Source organism: Oncorhynchus mykiss, chromosome 2 (genome assembly GCF_057628025.1).
Source record: "Oncorhynchus mykiss isolate SJ-2025 chromosome 2, ASM5762802v1, whole genome shotgun sequence".
NCBI classification, from domain to species: domain Eukaryota; kingdom Metazoa; phylum Chordata; class Actinopteri; order Salmoniformes; family Salmonidae; genus Oncorhynchus; species Oncorhynchus mykiss.
In genome coordinates this window covers 22,181,428-22,193,214 of record NC_143023.1, presented here as the reverse complement: position 1 = coordinate 22,193,214, position 11,787 = coordinate 22,181,428, and the positions used below count along the sequence as shown (strand labels likewise).

The 11,787-nt window shown below is 40.3% G+C and overlaps 1 protein-coding gene across 1 annotated transcript; it reads right to left on the bottom strand.

The window, feature by feature from the left end:
• Positions 1-492: 492 nt before the first annotated feature.
• On the bottom strand, positions 493-11,154 carry LOC110538306 (maternal B9.15 protein). The gene is made up of 5 exons (XM_021625038.3): positions 10,950-11,154; positions 4,996-5,173; positions 4,717-4,854; positions 3,713-4,043; positions 493-2,473 (listed from the first exon to the last, which is right to left on the bottom strand). The coding sequence occupies exons 2-5, from the start codon at positions 5,166-5,168 to the stop codon at positions 2,270-2,272; spliced, it is 846 nt and encodes a 281-aa protein (XP_021480713.3). The 5' UTR covers positions 5,169-5,173; positions 10,950-11,154; the 3' UTR covers positions 493-2,269.
• Between the last annotated feature and the right edge of the window lie 633 nt (positions 11,155-11,787).

Here is an 11,787-nt window from a genome sequence, read left to right as displayed (position 1 = left end):
AACACATAAGTAAATCATCAACAGAAGAATATACGCCTTCTGGAGTGGCCCAGTCCTGACCTCAACCCGATTGAAATGCATGACCTCGAGAGCAGTTCACACCAGACATCCCAAGAATATTGCTGAACTGAAACAGTTTTGTAAAGAGAAATGGTCCAAAATTCCTCCTGACCTTTGTGCAGGTCTGATCCGCAACTACGGAAAATGTTTGGTTGAGGTTATTGCAGCCAAAGGAGGGTCAACCAGTTATTAAATCCAAGGGTGAACCCTGCACTGTGATTGTTTACACGGTCTGTTCAATACATGAACACGTATAATTGTTTGTGTGTTATTAGTTTATTGTTGTGACCTAGATGAATTTCAGATCAAATTTTGTGACCAATTTATGCAGGAATCCAGGTAATTCCAAATGTTTCACATACTTTCTTACCACTGTACATATTCTCTCAATATACTACAGTATACACAAGGTAACAGATTGCAAAAACACAGTTTGATTTTAGAAATCGGTTGATTTAATGTTATGTGCTGACAAGACAGAGAGATAAGTATAAAAACTGACACAGCTTAACATAAACATTAGCATGACCAATTGTCTATCAGATACAGTAATAATCGTGTGAACAGAGTACTGCTCTGTACTCAGAAGACGTGAAAAGGCAGTTCATAACATTGAATAAATATGCATCCAGAGCAGATCAATGGGCCAATAAAAGTTTGTATAAAAATAGAGAATATAAGTATTAAGTTATGAAAACACCTATTCATATTAAAGCTAAACATTTGGATCACCCAAGCATTTTTCATTTCCAGTAAATAAAACTATTTACAGTAAATCCATGGAAGACTGATTACACAGGAGTGAATACAGTTCAGTTCAGACCCATTTTATCCCAGCAATCACTCAATCACATTTATTTATAAAGCCCTTTTTACATCAGCAGATGTCACAAAGTGCTATACAGAAATGCAGCCTAAAACCCCTAACAGCAATCAATGCAGCACGGTGCCTAGGAAAAACTCCCTAGAACAGCAGGAACCTAGGAAGAAACCTAGAGAGGAACCAGGCTATGAGGGTTGGCCAGTCCTCTTCTGGCTGTGCCGGGTGGAGATTATAAGAGTACATCGCCATTAAGGACAGATTGTTCTTCAATCTGGCCTAAAGCAGACTAAAGATTTCTAAAAAAGGAAATTATAAACAAATAACTATTAAAATTATACATGCACCAACACTACAAACTTTATCAAGATATATAAAATAGAGAATATACATAAATATGCGTGGAATTTGACTTTACAACAAAGTGTTGGTACCACCCACAGGTGGAAAAATAAATGACAACAAATTCCAAAAAACAAATGTGGTTGATAATTACTATTTCTTAATAGGTTACAGTATGTACAAAAAGCTTCTGGTTGGTCTGTTAATTATTATAAAATAGAGAGAGGTCTGTACTTGACAGATAACAATCACAGTCCAATTAACTACCAGGTAGAAACAAAAAACAGATGTGTTTTTAGGCCCAGCAGGACCATGATTGGGCAGCCCTGGCCTATATCCTACAGTGCACATTCACCATTTTGATGCTTCATAGAGGTGACAGATGAAAAGGTAGTCTATAATATTTAAAAAATATATATAAAACCATCAAAAAAGCTTAGGCTTTCAGCTTATTGCTGAGGATTCCTGAGATGTTATGAGCACCCAATGAAGGAATACCCCTCTAATCAGGCACTGATTTAAACCTAGGACACCAGGTGGGTGTAATTCCTTATCAGGTAGAAAAGAAAGCCAGCAGGCTCCGGACCTCGCGGGGTAAGAGTTGAATACCACTGGAATACAGTATCACACTAAACTAGTCAATATGCAACAGACTGTCTAGCAGGCCTACTCTAGACACTTCAGCAATATGAATAGACTACTTTTAATCAGCGGATTACCCTAAACCAAAACACACTGGCAACCCTTAGGGAAGTGCCTGTAGCAATATTTGCTAAATGCCTGTTTTAGTATATTCCTTGTTTACGTCAGTGGCAATTCTACCTAAGAAAGTAACATAGAGGAAATCCCCAAAACTGATTTTCACCAAAAATAAGAAAAAGAAGTGTACAGCAATTAAAAAATGATAATGAAACAAGATGTGCTCCCCGCTAACCCTTCAAATATTTTGTCAAACTATCTTAACTGCGCCTCACCCACACCTTCAAAAACCTGCATAGACCCATCGTGATTGGCTCATAGGTACCTCTCCCTCTCCAACCAGTTGGTTTAGCTCTTCACAGCCCCCCATGGCTGCAGAGTGGCATAAGGCATGATGAACTGCGGGGGTGGCTGGGGCAAGACGTAGTAGCCGAACGCTGGGGGAGGCGGAGGCGCGTATATTGTGGTGAGGAACACAGGACCCTTCTTCTTGTACGTTGTGGGCCACACAGGGGCAGGGTGGTAGTAGTACTGCTGAGAGGTGGGCTGGAGCTGGAGAGAGAGCGAACAGAGGGAGAGAAAGATCTTAGATAGGATTCTGATTATAATTCATCTTCATATCAATAATCAGATAGTACATAGAGAGCACTTCTTCTGTATGTGTAGGATCTGGTGCTACGTGAATCCACGTGTCCACAGTGCTACATTGCGGATGTCAGAGAGAGAGATGTGGTACCACATTAACCACTCTGGGGTAGGGGGCAGTATTTTGACATCCGGATGAAAAGCGTGCCCAATGTAAATTGCCTGTTACTCAGGCCCGGAAGCTAGGATATGCATATAATTGGTACATTTGGATAGAAAACATTCTAAAGTTTCAAAACTGTTAAAGTAATGTCTATGAGTATAACATAACTGATATGGCAGGCGAAACCCAGAGGACAAACCATCCCAAAACAACCATTTTCAGCTTACCACTATTTTTAATGGCTAGTATTTTAATAATAAGGCCAAATCCTCCCAGATTGCAGTTTCTAGGGCTTCCACTAGACTAGTCTTTAGAAAGAGTTTCAGGCTGGTTTTTGGAAAAAATTGTAGTTTTTCTAGGTGGCTCCCATTTTGGCTGTAGTGTTTCCAAGCTCGTGGAGGAAAGGGCGTTCTTTCTTATTTATCTCCGGTAAGGAACATACTATTCTTCGTCTTAAATTGTATTGTTTATTTGCGTATTAGGACACCTAAGGTTTGATTATAAACGTTGTTTGACTTGTTTGGAAAAGTTTATTAGTAACGTTTGGGATTCATTTTGTATGCACTTTGATGGAGGGAAACTGAGTGGATAATTGACTGAAGCGTGCCAGCTAAACAGAGTTTTTATGGATATAAAGAAGGACATTATCGAACAAAAGGGCCATTTGTGGTGTAACTGGGACCTTTTGAAGTGCCAACAGAAGAAGATCATCAAAGGTAAGGCATTTTTTATATCGCTATTTCTGACTTTTGTGTCGCACCTGCCTGGTTGAAATATGTTTTTCATGCTTCTGTATGCGGGGCTCTGTCTTCAGATAATCGCATGGTTTGCTTTCGTCGTAAAGCCTTTTTGAAATCTGACACAGCGGCTGGATTAACAAGAAGTTAAGCTTTACTTTGATGTATAAAACATATATATTTTCAAGAATGTTAAATATTTGAATTGAGCATTTTTGAATTTCGAGCTCTACAATTTCAGGGACGCTACCGTCCCACGTACCCTAGAGAGGTTAAGGTAATGTAGATTAACAGAAAAGTTCTTACCAGTGTTTTGGTGACCTTCTGTTGAGCATGCTCCACCCTGAACCTGTCCCGAACCCTGGGCATCATGGCAATCACACAAGGTATGCCCTCCACCTTCTCTTTCTTTCCCTCCTTCTCTTTCTTCTTCTCCTCATCTTTTCTTCCCACCGTCTCTCCATCCTTCCCCTCGTCCTCTGTGTCTGTGTCGCTGGAGATAGTAGAGCCACAGTCAGACGAGGTGGCGGAGTGGTAGTCGGACGTATCCAGGTCGACATCTTTGTCTCCTTTCACATCTTCCTCTTCTCCTTCTTTGAAACGAGCTACTGTGAAGTACCTGCAGTTCTCCCCTGACCTGTGAGAGAGGAAAGAGAATACATTAGTTTCTGTAACAAAACCTATAGACAACCTTGTAGCCCTTTCCTGCAGTCAAATGTCCTAGTGGCTTCATGGGTGGAATGTTATTAATATTTTTCATAATCAAAAAAGCCGCCACAAATTGGGTGTTTTTTTTATATTTCAGTCTTCTGTGATGTATATAAAGTCTAATATTGGGATGCAAACTCTAAATTGAATAGATTTCAACTCTATATCTGATTTGGAACAGGTGTCTTATTTTTTTAAGCCCATAACCATATGTGTGAGGTGTATACTTTTGTTTCACAATAGATTTGTTTAAGATTACCAAGAAACACTCTGTGTGACCCTGATTTAGTCCACTGAAGTAAAAGGTTGAAGGGTGCAACAGTTTCACTTGTATCAACCCATCTCACTCGGGATCATTTCCTCACTGTAGTTGGTCTCACCCTCCTCCTACCGTAACTTGATGAGTCATCACATAGTGGGCAGGTTCGTACAACACATGCATCATGATGATAAATATGGTACCTCCAGAGAGCTGACTGTATGACTGTACAATGAATGATGAATGAAAGCCTTCCTCTGCCTTCTGTCTCTGAGACTGAGTATGTCACTGTCTCACTGTGTGTGTACGTCTGTGCACGTGTGAGTAACATAGTGTGACTCACCGTGCACACACCTCCAGTGGGTCGATCCACAGCGCAATCTCACATGGGAGGCCCAGCTCACTGAGTTTGAGCTTGCTCTCCTCACACGCCTTCAGCACCTCCTCATCACACGGCACCCCCTCGCTTACCCTGATGCACCTAAGAGGGGTCAAAGGGCAGAAATCTGTTCACCTGTACCAGTAAACTTATCCTCATATTTTTGTCTTCTCAGAGACATCCAAATGACATAACAACCCAGTTACTTCCCTTCTTTAATATTTCACTTCCCTTGTTGTTTACCTGAATGCCTGTCCTTTGTTGGGGTTGTCGGGGTACCAGTGGTCTTTGAATTTGTTGACCAGAAGTTGCCGCAGCTTTTCAGCAAAAGCGTCAGCTTTGGTGCCATCCAAGCCACCCCGCTCCACGGCTAGGTGCCTCAGGAAATTCACCCCGGCGTTGACCTCTCTCTTCATCGTTTCTGTGAGGAAATAGGTGCAGAAAACATTAGTCTATCCTGTAAAGCTACTCAACTAATTTAGAAGATTTGAACCAACTGTACAGCATGGGGGAAAATATTCCAAAACTACAGCGTGTGTACAATTCACAAGCCACCACCACTATCAACAAAATTATTTTCTCAGTTTCTCAAACCCTAGAATAGCCCTATTTCACAGTCTACCTTTCAATCTAATGTAGGGCAGGAGGAGGTCAGCTCCTCGGATAAGACCACTTCCTAGAGTATTTAGCCACTGTGTGCTTTCTATTATCATTACCTTCAGACCACACTAGAGGTATATGTTCAATGTACGCAAGTCAGACTGGCCTTCTGTTGTTGAAACAAACTGGGAGCCAAAGGTCGTAATTTGTATACAGGCAAACAAGATGCAAAAAGACTCATAGGCCATGTTGGCCTATGAATATGTCACATGCTTAAAACGTGTCAGATTCAGGAACAGACCAAAGGTACAGTATGTGCCTTCTGATCAATTCAGTCTGTTTCTTCTCAATAGTGCCAGACAGTGTCAGATTGACACAGGGGAGAAGGTACAGTACAACCCCTGCCTACAGTACAGGTCAAAGAAGTGTAATGTTTGCCAGCTTAGCAGAAACACTGAGCCAGTGTAGCTGATTAGCCATCATGAAACTACGTATGTGAGGAGTGCAAGTGTGTTGACTTCCTGCTCTGGTTTAGTCAAGGTGCGAGGGTTAATTGTTGTTGTTAGTGTAGACCTGACATACAGAGAGAGTCAGGGAGAATCTGGTTGCATCAGCTTGAGGAAGGCGTGACAATTATATTCCACCTTAAGCATCTTCCCGGAGGTGACAGACTTTGTCTGGTGACACAACTATGTACTAATGGCATTACGTAAACTGTTGAGCAATTATACAGAAACAATTTGTTTCTATAGGTCACAAGTGAAGAAGTAAGTTCATATCCCTTAAGACCAACATAACAAATAGCTTTCCCGTACAGTCCCACCGGGCACAGATGTCAGTTCAACATCTAGTTTTGATTTACATTTGGTTGAGTTTCAACTAATGTGAATTCAATGTGAAATCTGAAGAGAAAAAAAATCACGTCATTGGATTTAGGTTAAAAGTTTGGTGAAAAAAAGACAATGCTCTTACGTTGACGACTTTATGCAAATCCAATTAGTTTCCCACGTGATGACGTTGAATCAACATTGATTTTGGTCGTTGAAATTATTAGGAAACAACATTGATTCAACCAGTATTGTCCCAGTGGGGTAGGTTCAGTGAGCTTATACAGTTTGTAACCACATTGTAACTTATATTCATTACATTATTACTTCACAATATTGCTTTCAGATGCTTTTGATGATCACATAGTACTCTGATTGTATCTTAGTGAATAACAGAATGCATTTTTCATTAGGACTCTACCAGTACACGGTCACAATTCCTTGAAGAACTCAGTGTGCCTCAGGATGTTATGTCGAAACTCTCTCCCTCTATCTCTCTTTCACATAAACACACGCAGACAGACACAGATGCACACTACAAACAGTAACCTCAGTCTGAAGACAACTCTCTACACCCAGCTGACGATGGTTTTTCAGCTAGGATTTCCTGTTTCAGATTGCTGGCATAACTGAAAAGCATTTGCAGGTGGTGCCTCTAGTCTGCACTCTTAAACTGCCTCGTCCCACCGCCGGTGGAAAGAAAGACTGATAGATAGGCAACAGGATATTTACAGGGGGGGGGGGTGACAGAATGGTATTCCTTTTTACCTTAGGGGTGGGTGTACAGAAGAAGGGTAGACTATTTGGTTATATGTGATCCCGTCTAAAAATGTGACATGGACCAATTTCAATGGACTGAAAAGCCCCAAAAACCCAATAGGAATGTCAGTGAGACGTGGCTGATGTAATGACCTTAATTTGAGCGAGTTTGCTACAGCAGGAAAATAATCCTGCATCAACAGGAAATGTGAATTATTATGTGGATTATAATTAATGTATGTTTCTGTAGGGGTTGATACATTTTCTGTAAGGGAAAATCAAGTCTGAAATTTAAAGTGGAAACTATAAACTTCAGAAGCCTTTTTAAACCTCAAAAACACTAAGTTTAAAATGTCCTGTAGTGCAGAACAGTTCTCCTGCAACAGGGTGACCAAATGAAGATCCTACATCTTTGCAGAAATACAGTAACAGCCTGTTACAGACAGACTATCGACTCATCACATTGTTCTGACTGATTAGTTCCCAGTCTGACCACTTCTCTAACTTCACAGACACATAATGTCTTTCAGTCTAATAATATCAACCACAACTATCGCCACATGTTTGTTATTTTTCAGACTGCACAGAAACATATGATCTTAATTTGGCCTGTATTGTCACAGCAAGATAATCCTGCAGCGACTGGATTGGAACGTTTAGTCCATAATGTTGGTCGATCGGTGGTTCGGCTATTAGCTGACCGAAGGTAGGCTACATGAAAAGTATAATATTGTTAATATAACTGTGTGTTAGTGTGCTCCTCTGTATTTCCTGCGGTGCATTTCAGCAACAACAGAGTGATCAAATTAAGATTCTACAACGGTAGAGCCATTTCTCAAAAGTGTAACTAACAGACACATATTTTGTCCACTGCTGTACATCACTGAGGACATTGAGAGGCAAATTGAGAGACATGAGCATCTCTGAACTTGGTAATGTAGGTCTTGTGCAGTATCTAGGCCAGGGCATGCAATGGTGAGGGTTATCAGGTCAACAGGTGGTGAGAAGTTTAATTCTGTGCGATGCTCCACTCCACTCTGCAGTCTAGTGTGAAACCTCTTACAGCTCAGAGAGCTGAACTCATGTTAGATAATGGCCCAGTCATTTACTGGTTGCCTCATCTGTCATCATAAACTTTGCATATTAAAGTGCCATTATCGCTGTCATGACTAAATCATTCACCACCTTATTTAGACTGGATTGATGTGGACGTTGCTCATGATTAGATTAGAATATGTTAGGACCACTGAGACCAGAATTAAACATCTTCCTGTCTATAAATGCCATTTTTTCAGTTAAAAAATGTAATGCCATGAACAAATCTGCATTCTGCTAAGACCCTCATCTATGTCCTAGATCTGTATGTCCTAGATCGGTGGTTCCCAAACTTTTTATAGTCCCGTACCCCTTCAAACATTCAACCTCCAGCTTAGTACCCCCTCTAGTCAGCGCACTCTCAAATGTTGTTTTTTGCCGTCATTGTAAGCCTGCCACACACACACTATACGATACAGTCATTAAACATAAGAATGACTAAGTTTTTGCCACAACCCGGATCGTGGGAAGTGACAAAGAGCTCTTATAGGACCAGGGCACAAATAATAATATGAGAATAATCTACAATTTGGCTCTTTATCTAACCATCTTACATATAAAACCTTATTTGTTCATCGAAAATGGTGAGTAACTCACCACAGGTTAATGAGAAGGGTATGCTTGAAAGGATGCACATAACTCTGCAATGTTGGGTTGTATTGGAGAGAGTCTCAGTCTCAAATCATTTTCCACACACAGTCTGTGCCATTATTTAGTTTTCATGTTAGTGACGGTCGAGAATCCACTTTCATATAGGTACAAGTTAAAAAATAATTTCCAGAGTATAAATCCAGTAATGTACACACCAATGGTGGCACTTTAACTGGGGAGGGCAGGCTCATAGTAATTGCTGGAACAGAATTAATGGAATGTTTGATACCATTCCATTCGTTATTATGAGCCGTCCTCCCCTCACCAGCCTGCTCTGGTACACACACGGTTAAAATAATACGTTTTGAGAAAATTGTGTTTTTTAAACACAACTGAAAACTTCAAGGAGTTGGTCTGATGTGACGTTATTGGCATCCTCTCTTGCTTGAGGGAAAATAGAGGACAATAGAGGACATCAACCACCCGAGCCACGGCCTGTTCACCCTGCTATCATCCAGATGGCAAGGTCAGTACAGGTGCAGCAAAGGTGGGACCGAGAGACTGAAAAACAGCTTCTATCTCAAGGCCATCAGACTGTTAAATAGCCACCACTAGCTGGCTACCACCCAGTTACGCAACCCTGCACCCTAGAGGCTGCTGCCCTATGTACATAGACATGGAACCACTGGTCACTTTAATAATGTTAGCATACTGTTTTACTCATTTCATATGTATATACTGTATTCTGTATATACTGTATTCTAGTCAATGCCACTTTGACATTGCTCATCCTAATATTTATATATTTTTAAATTCCATTGTTTTACTTTTAGACTTGTGTGCATTGTTGTGAACTGTTAGATACTACAGCACTGTTGGAGCTAGGAACACAAGCTTTTCACCCACAATGACATCTGCTAAATATGTGTATGTGATCAATATAATTTTATTTGAAGATGAAATACCCCCCCCCCCCCCCTTGTTTAATGTCAAGATAAACCTGGACCTCTTATTGAGATGTGCCTTTTGTAATAAATTAGGTGATAAAGAGGTGAAAATGAACCTGGTTGTGTCTTTAAGTCAAGTCAGATCTGTAGGTAAATTGCATTTACAAGCAGATCAACCGTTCCAGAAGCAGAGTCTTTGAGTGACAGGACACTGTGGCCCATTGCCTCTAACAGACAAAGCAGTAAGACTGAGGTGTTGGTATTGCAGCAACCCCTGTATTGATCTTTGTGTAAAGACCGAGACATGACCTCTCTACAGCCCAATAACAACATACATGTCAGTCCATGTTGTGCAAGGGTGAGAAAGTTGACATGGTGTCCCAATAATCTGAACCAGTCCACCTAGCCTAACAGTTCCATAACTTATATAATAAAATGAGTGAACACTGGCAGTGAGAAGCTTCAGTGTTATAATTGCTGTCTGTATTTCTTTGAGACCAGTTAATTAATATCTGTTGTTGTGTAATATGGCTGCTTGGAATATTATGGTTATAGCACAGTAATGTTATAGCAGCATATACAATACATTAGATTGTTGGCCCATGCCATGTGGTGAGTCTTGTTGATAGCAAGTTCATGTAAATTGCAAGAAAACAGCTGAAACTTCAGATCTAAAAGAGTGGATTTGAGTGTCCTATAGCCCGGCCACGTGCTTCCTGAGCCCATGGAAAGAGTCCACACTGCAGAGATTGGATACATTGTAACACTTGAACTCAAGTGATTGCTATAATGTAACTTGTGAAGAACATTAAATGGTTATCATTTAGAGATCACACATCCTATAGGCTACACGTCAAACAGATTTCAGATTGGGTTTTCCGTTCAGCCGTGTTTTTTGTAATTTTCCGCGTTGTGGTGGCGACTTTGTTTTTACCTCGTTCGAAAACATTGAACAGGGGAGTGGGTTCTCAATGCGGAAATTCCCCCATGTAATTGGAAATTCAAAACGTTTACTTGAATAGATTCTGCGTTTATCCTAAAGAATAAGTTTACATTGTTTAAAATATACAAACTTCAATAATATTCCGATTTGGGAATAAAAAAGCTAACAACAATTAAACTAGGCTACAATTAAATTATTACATGCTACAAGGATTGACTTGGTGAGTAGGCTGTTGTAATTGCTGTAATTTATAGTCATTAAGCAACATTTTCCCAAAATAATAAATACATTTACAACGTTTGTAATAACCAAACAATTACCAAGTTATTTAAATCACACGTGAAAAGATCCTACATTTGTTTACAAAATTATGTTTCAATCACATCAAAAGGTTGACTTACAAATATGGTAAACTTCTCAATATTTCTCCCTTACCTGTATAATAACAGCAGTATTTTAAATATCCAGTACAATGACAATTGTCTCTATTTCCTCTCTATATTGCTGTGATCAGACCACTTGTATAGTTATCGGCACATGTTGCTTCCTTGTTCTCTTTAGTACAGTCAAAGCGATCCACGTTCCTGGTTTTGCGTTGGTCTTTGGGAATATCTCAATTGCCTTCTCCTCGCGTCCTCTCGCGCTCGTCTTTTCTCAAAACCCATTGGATGAAAAAGCAAGAGGTCCCGCCCCTCTGACCCTCTCCTCCAATGGGTTTTGATAAAGAGACGAGGAGAGAGGACGCGAGGTATCTGCAATTGAGGTTTTCCATCTGTTGCGTAGGAGGATCTGGTGCAAGCGAGACGTAACACCGTCAATATGACTCACTTCCTGGTTCAGTGCTATGAGCAATATGCTGACTCCCTTTTACTACACCTTGAGACTTCCACTACAGACCATATATGGTAAGCCCGGGTGAACTGAGGGTCTTCTACTATCATAGGCTATCATTCAAAAACATGTAAGGATGAAATGTAATTCTTACCATGTTATAACGTTATTATAGTACTAACCAATTATTATTTATATTGATGAATAGTAGGCCTAACAACATTTGGCTTGTAAGAATACTACAACAACAGCCCCTTAATGTAAAATGTCAGTCTACTCAACTTGAAATCCATCTGTGATAAGCTTCCATGTTCATTTCAAAGTTATTTTGACCCTATGTAAGTGTGAATGTAGTGACTTCCTAGGCCTGCATGTTGGTACCATCAGTCGTCTCTGACAACCAGATGACCCAATGATCACTCGGCTACACAGCTGATGCCTC

Coding starts and splice junctions, on each gene's coding strand:
- LOC110538306 (XM_021625038.3), bottom strand. CDS start 5,168: ATGAAGAGAGAGGTCAACGCCGGGGTGAATTTCCTGAGGCACCTAGCC. Junction 4,855..4,995: donor AACAAAGGACAGGCATTCAG/GTAAACAACAAG, acceptor GACCCCTCTTAG/GTGCATCAGGGTAAGCGAGG. Junction 2,474..3,712: donor AGAAGGTCACCAAAACACTG/GTAAGAACTTTT, acceptor CTCTCTCTCCAG/CTCCAGCCCACCTCTCAGCA.